At 35.7% G+C, this 23,820-nt stretch overlaps 1 protein-coding gene across 6 annotated transcripts in view; it reads left to right on the top strand.

Moving 5' to 3' along the window:
• The window catches only part of SNX24 (sorting nexin 24), a 91,210-nt gene that overhangs the window by 55,145 nt on the left and 12,245 nt on the right, over positions 1 to 23,820 (top strand). For 4 of the 6 annotated variants that reach the window (XM_087958016.1, XM_087958018.1, XM_087958017.1 and 1 more), the window contains exons 4-6: positions 18,329 to 18,423; positions 19,227 to 19,259; positions 22,293 to 22,357. In XM_087958016.1, the coding sequence (XP_087814142.1) occupies positions 18,329 to 18,423; positions 19,227 to 19,259; positions 22,293 to 22,357 (193 nt within the window). Of the gene's footprint in view, positions 1 to 18,328; positions 18,424 to 19,226; positions 19,260 to 22,292; positions 22,432 to 23,820 lie in introns of all 6 variants that reach the window. The other 2 variants (XR_015748111.1, XM_026673668.2) reach the window with 1 other exon arrangement.

The raw sequence follows: 23,820 nt of genomic DNA, 5'->3' as shown, positions 1-23,820 counted from the left end.
ATATGCAAATATATTTAACTTCAGTTTTATTTTTATTTTTTAAGAAAGCCACTGAGGACTTCTATTAATCACACAGAAAACTTAGCAGAAATTATTCAGTGTCCTTGTCCCTCTGAAACCCTGATTAGTTTTAAATGATCACTTTTGTGTTTTATTTATACAGATCTCTGGGAAGAGCAGTATGATAAGTGTGAAGAACCAAAATGTTCTTTATCCTCATTAAAGATTGTGAGGAGTGTGTTAAATAATATTAATGGCTAGGATTGTCAGTGGTTAACAGTACTTTCCTAGTGCAAGTGATTTTATTGATCAATGCAAACTCAATGTAACAGGGTAGATTATTTTACTGATTTTATTGAAACCTTAACTAAATTTGTTAGTGCACCACATATCTTTAAATGGATCTAGATGATGATGAAGATTAAGAAAAGCAGAAGAACATCCATCTTTTTTGATTTGTTAATAACTTAAATCCATCATTGTTGGTAAGAGTATAAATGAAGGATATATAGTACACCAACAAAGCTTCATTAAGTATTTATTTTAACTATCTGATAACATATAACAATGCTTTTTCAACAGGGGAAACAGCAAATTCTGCTAACAATAGAAATATCAATAATTTTCACTTAACTCTGAGGGAAATTCTTGCAGAGTCAAACTCAAATCTTTTTTTGTTTTATTTTTTTAAAATAACTTTTAAAAACAATGTACAGATTACAAGCTATCTAAAGTATTAAAGATTAAACAGTGGACTCTGCAGCAAACATGGAGTATTTCTGAGCTGTGGTTGAAGGAACTACAAAATGTAGGTTATTTGAAAATGAGATAGTGAACTACTTTTGACTTAGCTTAGTTGGAGGTTTTTTTTTAATGTTTGGGAATAGGGCCTATGTTGGAAACTGGTAAGTCCTTTGCCACCAATCTATGCTTTGGAGGTGGCTGGATAATATAGTCAATTAGCAACCAATTCTCAATACCTTCTCCAAAATAGGAATAAAGTTGTATTTTCTGTTTGTCTCACATGGGAGAGTAGACTGAAATAGTTTTAGTGCAAAACTTAAATTGAAAACTAGATTGTACTTTATTGAGATGATTGGTGTCATTGTTGCACTTTGAGTTAGAAAATGATCGGGTACATCTTTACAATAATGGATGATAAACTTACATTTCAAAAGAATATTGTGTTTCATTTTATTCTATTTGATGAGAAATGAAATCCTTGTTTTGTTGTTCTCTTTGTTGGGACCTGAAGTTTTCTAATTCTGTTCAGTGTTGTAGTCAACTTACAGAGCCTTCTTCTTGTTATAAGAATTAGATAAGCAGAAGCAAATTTCAGTTGTTATACTTCACACTACATTAGCAAGAAATATAGAAATTATTTTAAAAGGTGGATAAAATCTATATGTATTGAGAAAAAAGATCAGTCATACAGTTTGTCTTTCTTAAATATCATCTATGTTATCAATGCTAAATTATACAAAAGTCTTCAACATTTTAATATTTTACTAACTTGGATTTAGTATGTTTTGCTGAAGGCATGTTAGACTTTCATTACAAACAACTCACAAAAAGTACTTTGATTCTATTGTTGATATGGAAAGAAGCAAGGAATAGTAAGAATGAATGCCAATAAGAAAGATGCTTTTCTTTTATTCTCTTGCATGTGCTCCATTTTCATTGCCTCCTTGCATATTCTTGATCTACAGGTGAAATTCCTAAAGTTTGCATAAACTAAAATAAAGCATGAAGTAGATCTGGCACTTTAATTTCATTAAACACCTTGTAACTGGTGAAGATTAATGTATATATCTCTTGCTAATTCTTTCCAATTACCTAGTTCATATAAATTCCCAAGCTTGGTTAATTATGCCGAAGTCAAGAGGTAATTTTTTAACAGTATTTCCACAACAAGGGAATTTTCCCAGCGTAACCTTGCCCTCTAGTAGAAACTCTCAGCAGATTAGGCTCTCTGACTTAAGTCCATTCATTTTCAGCTCAAGCCTAATTGCTGCCGACTAGCTGCCACAGGTACCTGGCTATTGTACACATGAAGAATGTTGCTCTTTCTGAGAACAAATAAGGAAAGATTAATTGTTTGTTTCATTTCATCCCCAGAGAAATGTGGGTCCTTAATCAAGAAAAATAATTTCTCCTGTTGATTTGGCTTATTTGGAGCGATGCATAATTGTGGAAAAGAACGTGGTGGACATGCATTTTGTAAGAAATGTAGCCATGTGCTTTGCTCAGGAGACAAAGATAAAATGAAATAAATATAAGACAATGCTGAAATGGATGGGGATGGCTCACATTTCTCATAGTAAGTAATTCGGCTGTTGGGCTTTTATTTGAACCAATATTGCCAGGTAGTATTGTCATTTCTTTTGTCTACTTCTTTGGAAATCTAATCAAGGAGACAATAGTGCAAGTGGGGGGAGAACCCCTTCTCCAAATTGTCCTTAATTGCTAGAACACAAAGTGAGCTAAACACTCTGGTGTTTCCAATTAAAGAATCTGTTTCAAGCAAGCACCATTAAATCTATCTTTCCCTGTCTGATAAATAAGCTATCAAAGACTGGAAGAGATTAATTGAGAGCAATTAATTCAAGGCTTAGTATAAAAGTCAGACAAAACCAATGCTGTCAATGACGACAAATGTGACATAAAATAAATTATTTCTTGGATTAGAAACATTTTAGCCCTTACCATCTCATTACCCTAGTCAGCAAAACACACAAGAGAACACAGGTCAATTTTCTGCAATTCCAGTGTAGGTTCTGTACATTTGATTCTGGCCAAACTCTTTATAGTTGCTTTCATTGACAATGGTGCAACAGGAGTAGTTTGAGTACTTTATCTGTTTTCTTTGGTAATGAATAGTATGTGAGAAGGCAAAACAAAAATCATTGATTATTTCTCCATATGTATATACCTAGAATTAAATGCATGGACATATTCTATAGACAGATGAACAGGCAGCTAGATACTTTTGAGAGAAACCTTGCTTTGAAAATCTCATGAATGTTGTCTGTTGTAATCCAATAGTGAGTTTCCAAACCTGTTGCCACTAGATATGTTGGAATTACAATCTCCAGGTTTCTCAGTTTTCTGTGTCAGTTGGTTGTTCTAAAAGATACAATTCAACACATACGGAAATGCTTTCCTAGACATATATTCAACTTTAAATTAATATTCTCTATTTTCACTAATCCATCTCACATCTTTTTTTGTTAATAAACTTTATTAAAGGTTAAAAAACAAAGTATGTACAATACGTAGTATATGACGTTTTGTTGCAAACGAAATCAAGAACCTTCTGAATTGTCAAATTGTCTGTTGGCATTTGTTCACCCTTGCAGCATTGTGCCCATGCAATTCTTGCTGCCGTAATTATATGGAGAATTAAATATTTCATTTCTTTTGCATGGTCACCTTTTATCATTCCCAATAAAAATACTTCGGCCTAATTCTAATTGAATATTTGTAATTTATTTTATCCAAATTCTAATGTTTTCCAGTATTTTTTACTTTTTGGGCAAAGCCACCAAGCGTGGAAGAAAGTACCCCTCATTTGCTTACATTTCCAGCAAAGCGAACTTAAATTTGGGTACATATTATCCAGCCTTGAGGGTGCCAGGTACCACCGGTAACACATTTTGTATTGATTTTCTTTATAGACTGCCAATTTTGTAATTTTATAATTTTGCTTCTCACACCTTCTATAGTTTTCAATATTTTATTATAATTAATTTCAAGGACCCTAACTTTCATAAGTAGGACAACGAAGGCTTCAGGATAGATCGGTACTATACTGCCCTGCTCCCCACATACACACATAGATACAGCAAGAGTTCTATGGGTGTTTATTCAAACCTTCCATAGAGGTCCTCAGAAAGCAACCCCGTTGCACTGGTCTGGATTCTGAGCTCAGTATGGCAGGAGTCACTGGGTAACAGAGTCCCATAGGCATATGTGAAGTCCAGGAAAACAATCCACAAGTTGAACGAGTCAGGATAGATAGCACAAGCAGACAAGGTACAGAACTGGGCGTGTTGCTCCAACAACATTCAAGTCCTCAGGGCGGGATTAAGTAGGAGACGCTGGTGCAGCCCTGTATGAGAGGTGAGGTCACTTCCTTGAAAATACTCTAGCTACCCACCAGTGTGCCTGTCTCCTTTCTGCTCTGTGTGTCCTTGGATCAGGAGAAGGTGTGGACTCACCTCCTCATTGCTAATGGACGACAGCTATTTCCAGTCCTTACCTGGGGGCTCCTGGCCAACTTTCTGCAGCTGTTGCTTGCCTCAGTCAGTCTCAGCCTGTTGCTCAGCTGATCAAGGCTGCTCCATCAGGCCAGCACTCTCCGAGCCCCAATCCTGACCAACACTCATCTCCGCGCTTTCCTCTGCCAACTCAAACTTGCATCCAGAGAGTGGTCCGGGGGTGGATCCATGACAGGTATACATAGAGATTGCTGAAAATGGGTGTTTTACTTAAAGATAAATGTAAATACTCATTTTCTTCAAACATGATTATATGTACTCTAGTCATTTCTCTCCTCAGTTGCTTTCCAAATTGAATAATTCCAGACTGTACAGGTACTCCTTGTTTAAGGACCATTCGAACATCAACCATTCTAATTCATGATAGTGCTGAATTAGGACACTTAAGAAAGAAGTAAAGGAGCTAGGGATAGATAAAGATTTACAAAAATTGGACCAAATCTTGACAGGCAAGGATATAAAATTTATAACACAAACATATAATTATTTACTGGAGGTAGAACTAGAGGAGGAAATTGTTAAGGGACCAATGATTGCCTGGGTGAGAAATGTGGGTCATAATATAAATTTGGATGAGTGGGAAAAGACTTGCACCGAGAACTGGAAGCTGACTTTGTTGACGGCATTCAAAGAAAATCAATATAAAATGTTTTGTAGATGGCACTTAGCGCCGGCACGACTGGCGAAAATGTATCCAACCTTGAAATCAGAATGCTGGAAGTGCAAACAAAAGAAAGGAACATTTTTCCATATGTGGTGGCAATGTATAGAGGTCAAAAAATACTGGTTTGTCGGTTTTGCGAGCGGTAGGGATTTGCAAAGCTGCGCGATCCCTGCCGCGCTAGCCGTTTTTGGGGCTCCGATCCGAAAGGGTGCGGAGCAAGGCTGCCCTGCAGGGGCAGCTGAAGGTAGGGGGGATCCGGGAAAGGGTTTGGGGGTGCTGCAGACCCCTCCCTAGCCGGCAGAACCTCCTTTTACCAAGACGGTGCAGCGGCGGTCCGTAATGGCCGCCACAAAGAAGCCGGCAGCTGGGCAAGTATGCGCTGGAGGAAGAGGAGAAAGTTTTTAAAAGTGAAAGTCTTCTCGGTCGACCCAGGACTCTAAGATATATTTAATTTAATTCCTGAAAATGATGGCTTTTTGGATGATTCCTTCCACAAGAGAAAATAAGCGGCAATTCTGAGGTGCTGAAAGGAAAGTTTACTCTCCCCCCCGACGGAATTAATAAATGGATATTGAGAAACCTGTTTTCTTTTCAGGTAAAACTAGCTTTTTGGGATAAGTCGGAAGGGAGAGGACAAAAAATATATTTATCTGGTTGGATTTTGTTGGAGGAGATGCCTTAAGGATTTGAAAACAGAAATAAAATCTTAATAAGGCTTCAAAACACAGATTTGAATTTTCTTTTTTCCTTTGTCTGATACTACCCCTGGAAGAGAAAGGGGGAATCTTGGCTTGGCTTGGATTGATTGAGGATTGTGGACTTTGGGATTGTCTTATTTTTCTTTTGGAATATTTTGGTTGGTGTGAGAAGAAAGAGGGAAAAAAGAAAAGAAAAGATCTATAATGGCTTTTTCTTTTGAGGAACTGAGGGATGAATATGAGCAAACAAAAGCAGCCTGTAAAGATGGTATGGAAAAAGCTTTTCTTTTTTTAGAAATGGCGTTGGTTAACTATGAACAGACAATACAGATGGAAGCTGAAGAACAACAAGAAGAAGATGAAGACGCCATCTTCAATGAACCCCAAAATTCATCTAAGAAAGAAGGAAGGAAGAAAGCGAGGGAAATGAAGGATTTAAGATCTAAAAAAACATTTAAGAAAGAGAAAAATATGATGCAAAATAAATACAATGATAAAAAATACTGGAAGAAAATACAGAGATGGCTTTTTGAGATTACAAAATACAGTACAAATAGAATTTGGAACCCAAAACGTTTTTATTAGGTATGATCAAAGGGAATTTGAGTAAAGATAAAAGATACCTTATTGTACACATCTTCACTGCAGCAAGAATCACGTTAGCACAAAATTGGAAGAGTGATAAAATACCAACAGATGAAGTTTTGATTCAAAAAATAATGGACTGTGCTGAACTAGATAAATTCACTATGGAACTGAAAGGCAAAGAGGATCGAGAATACTATGCAACATGGGAGAGGTGGTATGAATGGGTGAAGAATAAGGATAAAAATAATGTATAGTCACAAAATAAGAAGCATGTATATACAATGACACAATAACTGCTAATAGAAATGAGATTTTTGTATTTTTTGTTTTTAAAGAATTATTATTATTATTTTTAAAAAGGACACTTATGACTGGTCCTTGTAGATGCAATAATCACAGCATCGATGCAGTCATGTGATTGTGATTTAGGTAACTGGCAATTGGCATACAATTAAGATAATTGCAGTTTCTTGTGGTCATATAATCACAACTTGTGACCTTTCCTGTCAGCTTCTGACAAGAAAAATCAATGGGGAAGCAGATAGGAAATCTAAAATGTTGCACTTTGTGACTGCATTGCTTAGTGACAGAGTTGTAAATCCCAAAAGTATGTATTGGCCATTTTTTCTTAGGAACACATACACACACAGAGAGAGAGAGAGAGAGAGAGAATAATTTTGATTACCGTCTTCTGCTCTTTTCCCCAAGGCCTATTGTATGATTTTTGAGATGTGCCAATCAGAACCATGCACAATATTCCAGATGCAGAAGTCCAACAGATTTCTATAATGGCATTTTAATATTGACAGTTTTATTTTCAATTACTTTCCTAGTAATTCCTTGCATGGAATCTAATATAAATATTCAAAGCAAGGTAGTTTCCTAGGAAGAAAGATTTTAGTTGATTGACTTGAGATTTCTATTGAGTGTCTGTAAAGGCATTGGGATCATTCAAAACTTGACCTACTTGAGATAGCAAAATCTTAACCCAAATTGATTGGGAATGAACATTTAGCTTGAATTCCAGGCTATTTATATCTAGTTGGGAAAAGCTATGGAAGGCCTTGGCATAGAACATGAGATATAATACATTCTCATTGGTAGCTTTTTTCCTAATTAGGAACATGGTGTGTTTGTGACACATTTCTAGAAATATTATTAAAGGTAATAGTTCTGTAAGACTGCTGATTTGGTAATTAAATCATTCCCAAGACTAAATTGTAAGGAAATAACAGGAAATACAGTAGCAAAAAAGAGAAGATTATATAAAATTGGGAGTTACTTCAAGTAAATTCTCATTCTCCCTCATCCCCCACCTCCACCCCATTCTTCCTCAATACAATGTTAGTTATTCAGCCAGTTTTAAGAAATAGTTCACTTGTCTTATTCTAAGGAAGGGGAAAGGGAAAGAATTTAGATGGTATCAGGGAAAAAATGTTGCTTGTCTTTGTAATCTGTGGTTTGTCAGTCTATAGAAAGAATCCATTACACCATCATGGCTATATCTTGACATTTTTTAACCATATCTTGCAACACTCTTATATGGATCTCTTAAATTGTTACTTTCATTTTCTTGTTTTTAACACAAAATCCTTCATATATAAAATTAGGAAGTGCAAGTTCTAGAAATGAAATACTTTTGATTGAGCAAGAATTACACTGCTCAATTCATTCTGTTTCAAATTAATCAGTTTGTCACCCAAATAAATGATTAGAGCACATAAAACGTGGAGCTAGGTGACCCCTTAGAAGAAAATCAATTGAAGTTCATTTGTCATCGGCAGGGGTGGGATTCAAATTTTTTAACAACTGATTCTGTGGGCGTGGCTTAGTTGGTGGGTGTGGCTTGGTGGTCATGTGACTGGCTGGGCATGGCCAACTCAATATCACTCACATCGAGGCACGCATCTCTCACCTGGCCTCTCAAGACTGGGGATGTTGCAACAGTAGTAAGTGTGAAAAATGGTCATAAGTCAATTTTTTCAGTGCCATTGTAACTTTGAATGGTCACTCCACACAAGCAAAGTACCAGCAAAAGAGGGGGGAAAAGCTCCAGAGAAGTTCCAGAGACAGGAAGTTCTAGTCCTGCCAAGAATGTAATAAGGGTTAACGGAGAGGCAGTTTCTGTAAGCAACACCAGAATGTTTCCTTCCTGCCCTCCTTACAGGATTAGGCCAGTAATTTCTTCTAACAACCGGTTCTCCAAACTGCTTAGAATGTTAACAACCAGCTCTAGCGAATAGGTGCGAACTGGTAGAATGCCACCCCTGGTCATGGGTATATAATTGTTGGTGGAACAGATCAAATTTTTAAAAATAAAAATACTTCATTATTATAAATAATTCCTATTTATAATAGTGATGCGGTTGAGGATTGTTATTGTCTGCCTTATTCTTTAAACAATAAAGTCAGATTTTCATATACTGTTCATCATTCTGTATTTGAGCTTAGTTAAAAATATTTCATGCTTATCTATAATGCTTGAGATTTCTCCAACTTTGACAAAGAAAGAAAGATTCTTCTGTGAAGTTATCAGTTTGTTAGAAGTTGAACCCACAAAGAGGGGCTCTTTTTAGGCAATCCTTTTCCATAAAGGAGGCAACATATCTTGCTTCTCTAAAAGCAAAAGCAACATTTTGAAATTGTCTTCTTTATTATTATTTTTTCCACCTCTTCTTTCAGTCTGATTTTCTTTTTACAAAGCTGCTGGAAGATTCCTATCCCACTGTGGACTGAGATGTCATATAGATAGAGAAAATGCCGCTCACTTTATGGATTACTGTTAGGTCAACAAAACTTTGGCAGCATTGATTAACTTGACAGTGAGTACAGCAGTACATTTATCACTTATGGCTGTGCTGTAGAAAATCTAATAAGAGGCAAACAATTCCCCTTAGAGTAGTAACAGGTTCACTGTGCCTAACAGTGCATGCACTGGAAATTTCTGCCTTTAAATTATACTCTTCCTGCTAGTTGGGTCATTGACTTGAAGCTACTGCATTTCCCATGAACCATGTTCTATATTATTTATTTGATCAAAAGCATGTGGTTTATAGAGCTATGTTACATAGAAGTTGGCTCTGGAGTTGAAGAAGTAATAATTGATAGTAAAAAAAATAGCCTGTTAAAAGTTTGTTGTGCTTTGCTATATAAAAGCTGGTTGCCTACTTTTTTGAAGCTTGAACAATTTCCAAATAATCACAAGGAACATTAACAGAGAATGATATAAATCAGCATGTGCAATAGATATAACACACATTTTTAAAAGAAAGGCTTTTCATAGATTTGATCAGCAGTGATGTGTAAAATACATGCATATTGGATGTATGATACTGCATTGTATTGTAACATTATACTATTATACTATACTATACTAATACTATACTGTACTGTACTGTACTGTACTGTACTGTACTATACTGTACTATACTATACTATACTATACTATACTATACTATACTATACTATACTATACTATACTATACTAATATTGGAATTTGAAAGGCTAACTTGCATAATGTGTAGAAGCATTATTGAAATCTTCGAAATAGAATAACAAGGAATGTTCAAACCAAACTGACTCTATACTGTCTAGAAAAAAATCACACTTCTTAGTATCTTATTCATGTAAAGAATCAGAGGATGTGCAATTTTATCAGGTTTTATATAGGGAAATCATCTTTTACTCATCTGAATATTCTCCAGGTTTATTTAAATATAGTCTTGGACATATTCGAGGTTGATGTTAGATGTCCCCACCCCTTCCTATATGTAGATTTTTTTTTGTTATTACTGATCATGACTAACAATCAATAACAATGCCCTATTTTCATTTTTAAATACTGAAATATTTAAATACTGAAGCTCCAAGACTATTTGAAATCTAGGATGTGTAATACATTTAATATTTATCTTCTAACCACTGTGGATCATTGTTGTTGTTTTCAAATATTTCCAATTTCTAATTGTACTCTTAAATATCTATGTACTTCAAGGAAGTTGAAACTGAATAAGGGTGAATTCTCAGCAATCAGACTTATTCAAGTTCAGCTTAGCATAAAAACATATTGACTGTGATAACATATCTTATTAGGCTATTAAGCCTGGTTTCCACAGTAGTTGAATTCATATGTCCTCTAAGCAATAAATGAACCTCATGCTTCTTGTAATGTTGGAAAATGCTATTTTTGAAAACAGTTTTTATATGTTTAACTTTATTTTAGGAAAGAGTTTTAACTTTTGGAATGTATTTTTCCAAAATATATTGTATATAAGATATATTTTTCATTATTAGGTAAGAATTATTTTATTTATTTGAATAAAATATAAAAGAGCCTTATAATGTAATAAAACAATTTGTAGAGTATTTTTTAATGCAGTGTAAAGATAATACGGTACCCTCAGATACTGGTTTTAGCAGGAACCTAAAAGCCAACCCAGAGAAGACGTACATGATCATTCAAAGAAAAAGAAACAATATGGTGCATCCTAATTCTTTTTCTTTTGTTAAATATAAATAAACGGTGGGGTCCATCTTGCTTTAGAAACAGCAGTAGTCACCTCCTAAATTCATGGATTTGTATAAAGGGAGTCCTCCCAACATTTGCCTTCTTAAGTGTGAAGACCTGAGTATTGATTAACTATCACACTGGCATCAGAACTACTCTTAGGATTCAATTTTTTGTTGTTGTTTTGCATATTTTATTGATCAAAAGTGGTAAATGAGCGTCAAGCGTGCAAGAAGACGATGAATTGTTTACTTGCATAAAATAACCTTTCAATAAGGGAAGATGCATTGCTCACACTTTTGGTGCTGATCTGCTGCCCAAAGCAGATGGCATTCAGCTGCTATTGATTGGCTCCTATAGTTACAGAACAGCACGTAACTAAGTATACTTGTTTCAGGTGGGTTTTGGTGTGATGCCGTGCACTGTTCCCACCACACTTTTTTGCCCCATTTATAAACAGAGATACAGACAGTGTCCTTGTTTTTAAAAAGGGGGACAAATTTAACTTGAAAATTAATTCACTAACTGTGCAAGAAAAATTAGCTTAAATGTAAAAACAAATCAGATGAAGGTTTCAGTTATTTTGGTTCAGGAATACAAACATTAATTGCTAAGTGACCATTTAGAACTGTCACATCTATAAATTTAACAATAAGTTCCTTAAGGACAATAAAATACTTCTTTGTAATTTATTATACACACACACACATCAAAATAACTCTGTGTATCCTTTTAAAGGATGTGAATGTATGTCTGTCAAACATACTTCCTTGTCTTGTGTATGTGATGGATTTCATTACAATCCTAGGTTTGCTAGTTTTCTATAATTCTCAAGATAAGTGTGCTGATGCGGGTGGGAGCGGGTGACAGCACTTGCTATACACCTTTGTTCTTCTGGAGTGTCATTTGACAGATCTGCTCAATTAGGATACTCCCATATGGCATGCAACAGCCAAACTTTACATGGCTTCCAGCTATGTATTTCAGGCCATCAAATTCTTGATAAATGTTTAGGATCTGTGGCTGTTTCTTAGGTTCTCCTAACTTCATTTCTCCAGTCTTGTGAATGGCGATGATTCTCTGTCCCCAGATAATAGATATCATGAAATTGTTGATCTCTGAAGTTGACTTAAGCTCTTATTAACCATGACCATTGACCATATTGGACGATTTAGAATCCTTCTTCTCAAAAGCCACAACTGGAGACATGATACTTGTGAGCTATATTAACCAAGTTCTGTAGATTTAATCTTCTGTAGCTCTTTCTTGCAGAAGAAAATGGGTCTATATCTTAGTTTCCATTGGCATGAAGATAATAGTATGAACTAACTTTTAACTCTTAGCATTTCTTAATTTTCCAAAATATTATAAAGTTAGATTACATTCAGGACAAACTTATAATTTAGGGAAAATCAGAAAGGTGATGCAGAATCACCTTCTTGAAGTCAGCTTTTAATTTTTTTTCATATATATCACTGTGACACTTTGGACATCTGTATGATTATTATCCTGATTATAAAGTTCCCCCCTCCTTTATCACAGAAAATATAAACTGGAATGTATACAAAGAGACAAGAAGCAAACACTATGAACACCAAAAAATAGAAAATATCAACGGTCATCAGATTTCAGGCTGAAAGAAAAAGTGATGCCCATTCAATGATCCTGTGAAGCTTTTTTTATTATTCCTGCTATAGATAAATTCCAATTTATTTATTTACTTAGGTTTGTGCGCTCCTCTAATACATGTAGATTTAGGGTAGCTTACAAAATCCTCTTCAGTATAAAGATTAAACATGGTACATCAAGTTAATAAAAAAAATGTCATTATATGTTCCCACTCCCAGCTCTTTGTAATAGCTAGGCTTTCCAGAATGTTAGTAGGCAAGAAGTTAATCTAATTTGCTGAATGATGTTGGCCCAAATAAAAGCAGCCATCACTGAAAAAAACATCATCAGATTCCCTGCAGATGGCATTTTGTTAAATGATTAATTCCAAAGGTGCCACCTTCTAATCTTATCAGGAGGTGGTCTAAATCTAAAAGAACTGACTCAGGAAGAAAATAAAATAAATATAAACTGAAATATGGGCAACTTAAAGGGATATTTGAATCCCTGTAGCCTTCTCTCCCTCCCTTCTGTCAGCATAAACATGGCCAGTAGCATGTGATAATATTTTCCGTATGGGTGTTTTGATTGTCTTCTTAAACTGTGAAGAAAATAAGGATATAGCAGACAACTAACAGAATCTTAAAACAGCATTGAAGAAATGAGAATAAAGTTTTTTTTTCAAATACAATCCTATTCTGAGAAAGAACAAAACTGGTATGAATTAGGAAGGTACATCTATTGTTCCTTTTTCTAAAGAAAAAACCTCACACAAAGCAGAAGGTTCATTCTTGGGTTAAAAACATTCCAGACTGCTTCTTGATTTTCCAATGGGTGATATTCTTTTGCTAACTTTTTCTTTTATCATTGTTAGAGCCCTTTAAGCGACTGCCATAGACAAGGCAAACAGGAATATATACTACAAAATGCTCTATAAAGACTGCAGGTTGAAGTCCCAGTGGAGGCTGATGCTCCTGCTTTCTTACTGTAGCTAGAATGTATTGATTTTTTTTTCTCCCCCATTTTAGCTGCACCACTGAATTAGATATTGTGAAGCATCTTTCCTTGTGAAGACAGGAAAAACTGTCATGAACTTTTTCACCCTAACAATAGGGCATTTCAGACGAAAAGATTGCAATAACGATTGAAGCCTTCAAAAACAAAGCTTCTTAATGTATCCCACACTGAGTGTTCTGCCCAAAAGATAGCTGTAGATCTTGAGGAAATAGGACGGCAGATTGGGGGAGGGCAGCATGAATTTTTAGAGCTGTTTTTTTGTGTGTTAAAAAGAAAATCAATTGATGAAAACAATGCAGTCCTCTGGTGCGTTCTCAGGTTAGCACAGTGGTCTCGTCCAAGTTCTCAGCAAGCTGTTCAGTTACTGTTATAATTGGCTGATGAGTAGGTTTGGACCTAACTAGAATGCCAGAGTTCGATTTCATGATGTCCTCTGTGAAGATGTGTCATCATTTAATCCTAGCTTTAGTGACATTTTTTTTTTAAAAAAAGGAAACTCACGGGAAATCATTATGCTGTTTATATGTCTTCCATCCTGGAGAGCATTATCCTATGATATTTTAGCACTGTTTTCTAGTGCATGATGGTATCTAGCGAAGGTTAAGGCAGAACAAGTCCCTTTGCAATTTTGTGACTATATTTCACTTACTGAAGGAGAAAGGATAACTGACAATTAAGAATTCAGAATGTCACTAGGAAACATGTTCAGCTGACCAACAAATCCTCCGGGAGGATGCTTTTTATGAACCTAAGAAGATAGAAAAATTGGGATATTATGGTTTTGTTATATAATATCCTTTCTTAAGGCTGTATTGTTTCTAGTAAACATACCTAGATTTAAAAAAAAATACTCGGTATAGTTAAAATAAAAGAAGCAATGAAAACTTCACATAAACAATGATATTTTGATTTCTTTGAAGTTTATGTATTATATTCAAGTTTATGTAATCACTTCATTTTTACATGTATCTTTTTAGTTGGATCCTGACTTACCAAAATCAGACTTTCTAAAGCAGTGTTTCCAGGGTAGAATTTGAAATCCCATTCCCTTCACCTCACCCAAAGCTTTCTTTGAAATCTGGAATTTTAGAAATATTTTGGAAAGTATAGCTTGTTTGCTTTTCTATAATACCCTACCAAATTCATTCCCACTTTTCTGCCAGATTTCATCCCTAAATATTATAATTCTAACACTACTTTTTACTTATCTAAGGATTATTTAAGCATCATCATATTTTGTTTTAAAATCCAGGCTAGACAGTGTTTTATTACTGATTGGGTGATGTTGGACCAGTCACTCTCTCTCATCCCAACTCAACTAACAGCATTATTGTGAAAAAAATAGGAGGAGGAAGCAATATTAGGAAAGTTCACTGCCTCAAATTATTTATAAAAATTATAAAGGTGAGATACCATTTTTTCTCACAACTGGACTAAGGATTGACCCTCCCTTTCTCTGCTACTTTCAACAGCTGTTATTGATGCTGCTACTAATGCATTAGTGTGTGAGAGGAGGGGGTTTAATACCACAGAATGAAAAATTTGCTGATTATGAAAACAATTTTTGATGTGGAAATATTTTGTACAAGTATTTATATATGTATTTATATCTTGCTACCTCTGATGGCCAGGTTTTCAAAATAATGTATAATACAGGTAGTGCTCGACTTACAACCTTTCATTTAGTGACTGTTTAAAGTCACAACAGCACTGAAAATTGACTCCTGACCATTTTTCACACAACAGTTGCAGAATTCCCATGGTCACATGATCAAAATTCGGATCTTGGCAACTAGTTTATTTATGATGATTGCAAGATCCTGGAGCCCTGTGAACACTTTTTATAACCTTCTGACAAGTGAAATTAGGGGGGCAACAAGATTCACTTGACAACTGTATTACTAACTTAACAACTGCAGTGAATCACTTAACTACTATAGCAAGAAAAATCATAAAATGGGAAAAACTCACTTAACAACTGTCCTGCTTTGTAGCAGAAATTTAGGTCTCAATTGTGGTTGTAAATCGAGGGCGACCTATATGACAAAAAAGTTGACAAATAAATATTCCTAAAGTTTAGGAAAAGTAATTGAAATGATTGCATAAAGCAAAAAGAGACCAGCCCAAAGCATTGATATAAATATGTGAGTTGCTTTAATGGGTGTATTTTGAAAACAAAAGAGTGTTTGGAAGGGCCCAGATAAGTTATTTCTAAAATACCATTAATGTGCATGAATGTCAAACCACAACAGCCATAATGCCTAAGCATTAGCCATTCTGTCAATGGCTGCTGGGAACTGAAGTCTGAGAAAATTTGGAGTGCTTGAGTCCCCAATTCTTCTTACAGAGACAAGCCAATATCAAAATCCATAATTTCAGATCCATAATTTCAACTAAATCAAGTATTCCAAACTTTTAAAGTCTACAGTTCTTCAAAGGTTTCATCACAGCTTCCCTAGTCTCTCCTAATGCAGCTGCCAAATCACAACTTTGACTATAAAATAAAAAAGTCATTTTTATATACATAGGTAGCAATCATGTTCATTTTATTTATTTATTTATTTATTTATTATATTTTATTAATTTAATTTTTCATAATTGTTTTTCCTGATTCTTCTTGATATGACCTTTGGCATGCCATGATTTCCCTCCCCCTGCCCTGAGTTACCATAAAATTTAACCAGGGAGCTATATGCTATAATATCAGAGTTAATTAAAAACAAAATCCAAAGTTGATGCTTTTAAGTCATCTTTGGAAGACAAGAAAGGAAAACTTGAGATCCATTCATAGAATGCTGAAGTAGAATGTAGGATTAGCACTGAAGTCAGCCAATAAAAAGATATTAATAGTGACTTTGTAGCCCAGATACACTCCAATAGATCTAAATGACCTACAGAGAAAAGCTTTTCTCTCACTGTATTAAAAGTGTATTTAATTGCCTGCAAAGCTTTTTCAATATTTTCCCTCAATACCTAGATTAGTGACTATTAGGACTTTGTTTTGCTTGGGTTAACAGTCTGTATTGTTATTCAGTTCACATATCCTTTAACTTACAACCCCCATCACCCCTCCTTCTGTGAATAACTAAAATGCAAAGCAAGATGAATTTTGTAGCAGTAGAGTGCTGATTTTACAAAATGCAAATGAAAAAGACATTTAATGTAGAATTATCATGTAAAGGTGAACTGAAAGGCTTTCTAAATACCAGAAAATAAGAGTTTAAACTAGGGTGGTCAGCATATAATATGAGATGCAACTCAGCCTACCAATACCTGCGGACCTGGAAGAAGCTATCCAATGACTGTTGGCATGTCCAGATAAAGCACAGCCAACAATCTGGAGCAGCTGGCTGTATTTCAAGAACACTGGGAATGGATGGTAATAATGGAAATATATTCCAAAATTGTCTGCTTGCTTTTTAAATTTTATTTGTCTTTGGCAAACCTACCAGGTTAGCATCAGATTGGCTAACTGGCAGGGAACTGTATATACAACAGATCTGGATGGTTTCAGGTTGGGGAAAAATATATATACACTTTTCTTTCCAACTCATCGTTTTAAAACAATTACCTGATCTTCCTTAAAAAAATTAAAGCTTGGGTTTAGATCTACGCAAGAGTTAAGACATTACAAAACAATACTGATTTCATCTCTTATTTTCTTTCTTTTTTTAATTGAGATGTATTTGCTATTTTGAGCATATTTTTGTTGTGGCACCCAACCAAATAATGGCCTTATGGATTGTTGTAGTAGTGACTTAGTATAGGTGGTGTGAACAAAAGGCTCTTATTCTTTAAGCAGCAGTATAATTTGACTGCATTGATCAAGACTGCCTACTATTACTTCATTACTATTGCTCTTGACTTTGTTTTCTCGTCCAAAATCAATATGATATGCTTCAGGATAAACCTTTTTCATTGGATGATTTCCTTTCTGTGAGCATATAAATTTTAAAAAATCATTCCTCCGTTTTTTTATAAAAACATTTTTTGTAATATTTTTTGGAGGAGCAGAAATGACTTACACTGATCCTAAAACAGATAAATGATAAATGAGTATTTTGATAAATCAGTATTTAACTACTTTAGACAAGCTTGTGATAAAAATGCTGGACTAGAATCAGAGAGTATGAAGTTCTCTGCAGCTATGGAAAGTCACTGAATGACTAGGGCAGCTATTTTTCAGCCAATTTGCCTTATAACATTGCTGTGGTGAAAAATGGGAGAAAGGAGTGTTCTGACGGCCATTTTGAACTTCTGAAGAAAAGGCAAGATATAAATCTAGTACGTGCTGTATTTTGTGGAAAGAGTAAAACATATAAAGATGGTCTAAACTTCCTAATGAAAGGCTGTTTTTTCTTTCTTTTCAATATTTACTTTGTGCCAGGGCCCTTTTTCTATTATCTGTTGCAGCCCTTGAATTAAGTTGAGCTGATCTCTTGGTCTATCAGAATCTTAACTCAAACCTGTCTATCAAATTATGTATGGTAATAGTACCATTAGTAATAAAGGATAACATTTGATTGTAACATTCCCAAATTAGAAATCTGTTAGAAAATGTTTGATAAATGAGTATTTAACAACTATAGACAGCTTTAAATATATTGCTAATTGCTTCCTTATAAAATGATTGAGTTACATCATCAATTATTTCTTATGAAACATATGGATTTAATCTCCACTGAACTTTGCATTGTCACTTGGACCGGTGATCTTGCATCTTGGTGTTAGAGAAGAATCTGTGTGTTGTATGCTGATCTATCAAATCAAACACTTGTAAAGACACACTAAATCTTTCATTAATAAAGCCAGCTAGACTCCCAGATAATCAGAAGACTTTTCCCTGGCTGCTGTGATGGATGAATGTCTTTCAGTTTCCACTAGCAAAATGACTACTGGATGTAATTGTATTAAACTAAGTGCATTATTATTATTGTTGTTGTTGTTATTATTATTATTTTATAGAGTATTGTTTTAGAAAATGAAGAGCTTCCCAAGATGTTTCTAGATTTTCTCAACGTTCGTCATTTTCCTTCTCTCCCAAAAGCAGAAAGTTGTGGGTAAGAATTTTAACCAAACAGTTCAAAATACAACAAAATACAATAAATTTAAATTTCCCTTTATTAATTAAAATTTTATTCACAATTTGTCTCAAAAATGTCAGGCTATTTCCTATATGGCACTTAAAGAAATTCTTCAGTGATTCTATTTTGCATATAAAACAAGAAAATTCTTATTTAATGTGTTTTTGGCATAACCATGCTGAGACAAAGAATTTGACTTATATCTAAGCATTTAATATAATTTTGCATTAGTCTGATTCAGTAATTGATCCAGGTTTAGAACCTCTGCTGACAATGCAAGTCCCTTCTTTAGAAAGCTTTCATTTATTTCAGTAGAAGGAGCTTATGTATATCTATATTCTTTGGAAAAAATACCATTTTACTGTACATACTAAAAATCCTTTGGGACATTTGAACATACATGACTTCTGAAATAGTAATGAAATGACACTAAAGAAATTAGGTGCATAGGGTTAAACAGTTATTATCAAAAAATGGAAAACAGTTGGCATTAAAATAGAAATCATTTTAAAAATATTTACATTAGAATAATTTAAAAATAGTTTGGATAGCTGCTGGGATGTCTTTGGGGAAAGGATCATAAAAGTTCAGGTGGCAGCCACAACATGCAATTGAGCCTCTTTTTTATGTGGATTTTGGACACCCTTGGACGGCTGGTTACAGGAAGGCGTAAGGCTGTGCTAAAATCTGTTTTAAAGAGAGAAAGTTTCACCATTTCCTTTTGTGGAATATATATTTTAAATTTATATATTCTAATATTTTAACAAATTATATTCCAGTTCTTTTGAAGAAACAGAGTCTGAAGAATCAAGGTAAGACATTGGTTATGATATATTCTTAAGAAGTATTTTTATATGTATTATATAATTAATGTGAGATAATTAAGAAAAAGATCTGTGCATTGCAGCAGATATGAACATATACCCTTTTTATTTTTCATTTTTAACAAGCAGCGTATTGACAAAGATTTTAGGAGCCGCTATTTTGTATTGTTCTTTTGAATTGAAAAGGATTTTAAACTGCTTACCGTATATACTCGAGTATAAGTCGACCCGAATATAAGCCGAGGCACCTAATTTTACCACAAAAAACTGGGAAAACTTATTGACTCGAGTATAAGCCTAGGGTGGGAAAGGCAATTAATTTGGGAAACGATCTCACTATCAGGAAAGGTTTAATTGATTCACTAACCCAAAAGAAGATGATGATGACAGTGGGAGGCAGGAGTCACTCTCTCCCTTGCAAGAAAAAAGCAAGAGCCGTTCTTATGATTCTCTCTCTCTCTCTCTCTCTCTCTCTCTGGAATACAGTCAAGCCCTTTCCAGCACGCGCGATCCGCCGCCGCCGCTTTGCACCTTGCAAATGCAAAATCCCGGAGCCCTCCATGGTTTTTGCATTTGCAAGGTGCAAAGCGGCGGCAGCGGATCGCGCGTGCTGGAAAGGGCTTGACTATTCCGGAGAGAGAGAGAGAGATCATAAGAAGAGCTCTTGCTTTTTTCGCCAGCCCTGGGCGCTGGGGGGCTTGCAAGGGAGAGAGTGACTCCTGCCTCCCGCTGTCATCATCATCTTCTTCTTTTGGGTTAGTGAATCAATTAATTTGGGAAACGATCTCACTATCATGAAAGTCAGTGTTCTCTGCCCGTGGGGCGTTTGGAAGAAAATGCCCCGCGGCATATCCACGCGCATGTAAGGGGAATCAGAAATCCCCGCGTTCAACGCCTAGCATGGCAGAAGAGAAAATGCAGCTGTGAGCAAATACTGGGAAAACCTGATTGATCAGAAGGAAGGAGGCAAAAGAGGGAGGGTGGTGGTGGACGGAGGTCCCACTGGTATTTGTGAAACACTCAGTCGGCAGCACTTAAAGTCAACGTCCTCGCTTCCACCCACCCACCCACCCAAAGCCACGAAGTCCCCCAATCGTGCAGCCCAGAATCGCCCTCCCCTCAGGGGGCAGCAACGACGCCCGGTGTTTCCCGAGACAAGAAGCTCCACTGTGCAATGAAAGCGCCCTGGCTCTAGGCTCGCGGGCTCAGAAAACAACGCGAGCCGAGGCTCAGAAAACAATGCGAGCTTCGTTTCCTCAGCCCCAGCTGCTTTCAGTCCGCTCGGGAGGAGGAGGAGGAGGTGGTGGTGGTGGCGGCTCGCATTGTTTTCTGAGCCCGCGAGCCTAGAGCCAGGGCGCTTTCATTGCACGGCGGAGCTTCTTGTCTCGGGAAACGCCGGGTGTCATTGCTGCCCCCTGAGGGGAGGGCAATTGTGGGCTGCGCGATTGGGGGACTTCGTGGCTTTGGGTGGGTGGGAGTGAGGGCGGACAGAGTCCGCGAAGTGGGGCTTGCCTGCCCTTGCTGGCTGCCTCTGCTTTCTTAGGGGCGGGGAAGGGGGCTCATCTGGACCAAGGGTGAGTCTCCCCCTCAGTTTCCCCTGAAGGATCTTCCGTCGCTTTTGCCTTCTCCCTACGTCTTCCCTCTGTTAAAATCCCCTCACACACACACACACATTTATTTTCAGGCAGATAGATTTCGTGTCTGAGCATTCTCACATGACAGTGGGTCTTTCCCCCCCCCCCCTAAAAACAGTTAAAAAAAGAAAAAACAATATATCCTCATGTTATATTGCATAAAAAAATTTGGCTGTGAGAGAAAATAATTTGGCCGGATTTGGCCGTATTTTGACTTGAGTTTGGCCGCAGAGCCAAGCTGCGATCTGGCAACCCTGAGCGCTGCTTATTGAGTCGGAGGTGGGGGGGAGGTAGGAATTAGGGGGAGAGGGGACGCCTTGGAAACCATGCAAGAACTTTTCTGCTTCCAATTACCCCCATGCTTACAAGTTGCAAAGGAAGCAGGGAAGCGGCTGCCCAGCTCCGGAGCTCCACACCATTTTTTTTTTCAGAGGGGAATCTGTCACTCGACTATAAACCGAGGGGGTTTTTTTCAGCACAGAAAATGTGCTGAAAAACTCGGCTTATACTCGAGTATATACAGTATATTGAAGTTAATCAGACATTTAACATTGCATAGTTAAATGTACTCATCCTCACAAAGATAATTTTGAAAGGGAGCCTAATAGGATATTTTAAAGAGCATTTATATGTTACAACCTCATTGTGTTGATATTGGCTCTTATCTGTCAGCTTCTTTATCTTATGTGAATTAATAGTTTTGCATTACAGTTAGATTTCCTTTTTCCATATTTCCTCTGTAGGCATTACTGAACCAGAAAAACCTAGACTTCCCTATACACTGTCTACTGTTATAGCGATTCTGGTTTTGATGCCTAGAGATTAAATTTACCTGTAGTTAAATCAGGTTTTCCTGCCCACAGATCTATATGATGATATGGGTTTTCCTTCTTTTTTTTACATATTTTGTGTAAAGCTGGGAAGGAAAATTATTAATACTTTCTTTAAGTGTCCTAAATCCACACAAGGTCTAGCAGCTGAAATAAATTAATGTTGAAGTCTTAAGAGAAAAAAAGAATTGAAGTTGCTGACAACTGCAATCTTGAACTACTTGCTTTATCCTGAGATTATTTCCAGGCAAACGGTATAACAACCAAACCAGTTTTAGTACCATGATCATTGGTTCTCTTGTGAGAAATTAAACCTCTCTGGACTCAGCTGGATTAGGTTCTGAGTAAATATACCTATTCCTCGAATTGTATGTGATCTTCTATGTGTAAGCATTATTCCTTGATGATGGATTTTTTTCCTTTCCCATAAAACTAATTTATATATATAAAAGCAGTATCCCTAACCAGTTCTACTGCCTTACTTTATCAAAGCTAGTTTGTAATGTATTTGGTTTAGTGTCCCTCGATGCTGATATTCCTGTTCTTGACCTTTACAGCAAACTGTCCCACCAGCCTGCGTTGCTGTTCCTAAGGGATCCATATGTCTTGCCTACAGCCAATGGTAATCAGACCTGTCATCTATTAACAGCTCTTTACTGATCTGCCCCATACCACAAAAACCACATAGTTATAAATGTATGTTGAGCTCAAATTCTAATAATTTGGCAATGCATCAGGAGTTATTTTAATGCTGTTTATAGTAATTGCTGAGAAATGAACTTTTTTGCAGACAGCCCTCCTACAAATAAAAATTAAAAAGATATTGTTATCTTGGCTCTCCTACATCAATAGCAAAGCTCTTGGAAGTGAATTTAAAATGGAATGGAATCTTGTAGCACTGCTAATATTTTGATAAGAATTATAAAACAAATAGTTGGATGAAAAATCTTTTTTGTGTTCTTATGTGTGTTATCTTTTTATTAGTTTACGATATTTCACATAATCTTTGCTAGTTTCCCCCACTCCCCAAATATTCCCAATATCCAGTGATATCATGAATTAGACTGTGAAGTGAGAAAAATTAGATGTCTCCAATACATCTTATCTTCAAACTAAGTCTTAAACTCCCTTCCTCTTTAAGGTATAAAATGTACTTGCTGTTGTGATTGATAAGGGCTGGGACATAGTGCAAAAGAAAGGGTATTTAATTATTCACTCTTGTGATAGTTTTTTGGGTTAGATTAATCTTGCTAGTTACTGTTAACTGTGGAAAGTAAAGCCCACAGAAAAGGGCCTTTGGAATAGAAATGGAATTTGAATTGGGATTATTAATATGTGTAATAATTGATTGTCTGGCTCATATAAAGTTCCTGCCCTTACCAAATCATGCTATATTGAGTGCTTTTTGTAAAGTTAAGATTACAGTCAAACAGAATAAAGTACTAGCACAGTATAAAAATTTGTGTACAATAAAGCCAACTGCTTTCTTCACTTTCTAAGATCCATATTTATATTTTTAATTTCTGGTCCATAAATGAAGAAATAAGAAATTACTTTGCATGCCACCATTTTAATAATTTTTACCTTGGAAATGTAAGAATCTCTCTACCCTTCTCCAACTTACAGTATTTGTGAATATAGAAGTGTTTTTCCATTTCAGGCAAGACCTTACTAAATTTAATTCATGTCATTGGATTTAAAATGCAGAAGACAATGAACAGCTGAATATTGGAGTAATATTAAATATAGGGGGTATTTCTTCATTCTAGCCATAAAAATTAAGAATGTATACAACATTGAAAAATATTATCTCTAAGCACCAAAGATAAAATAAACTTCAGGATGTTTTTTTTAACTGAAATTTTCCTTCTTGTGAATATTTTGTTTTAATTCCTGTATCTGTTATAGTGATTGACTTTGCTTAACTTCTTTCTAGGGCTTTTCCCAAAAGTTCTTAAGTTCCCTTTTCTTTTTTAAACTAAAAACTTTGTCGTTTTACTGCTCTAGAGATGTTTGTGCGACAGCATTAAGCCTCTTCTAGTCAACTTGGACAAAACTGTGCTGTAAACTGTAGTGGAAAAACTG

Source organism: Notechis scutatus, chromosome 2 (assembly GCF_049901735.1).
Source record: "Notechis scutatus isolate UNSWTSFEM ecotype Mainland chromosome 2, rNotScu1.2, whole genome shotgun sequence".
In the NCBI taxonomy this organism is placed as follows: domain Eukaryota; kingdom Metazoa; phylum Chordata; class Lepidosauria; order Squamata; family Elapidae; genus Notechis; species Notechis scutatus.
Note: the sequence above shows the minus strand (reverse complement) of the source record. Positions and strands in the feature narration are given on the sequence as shown.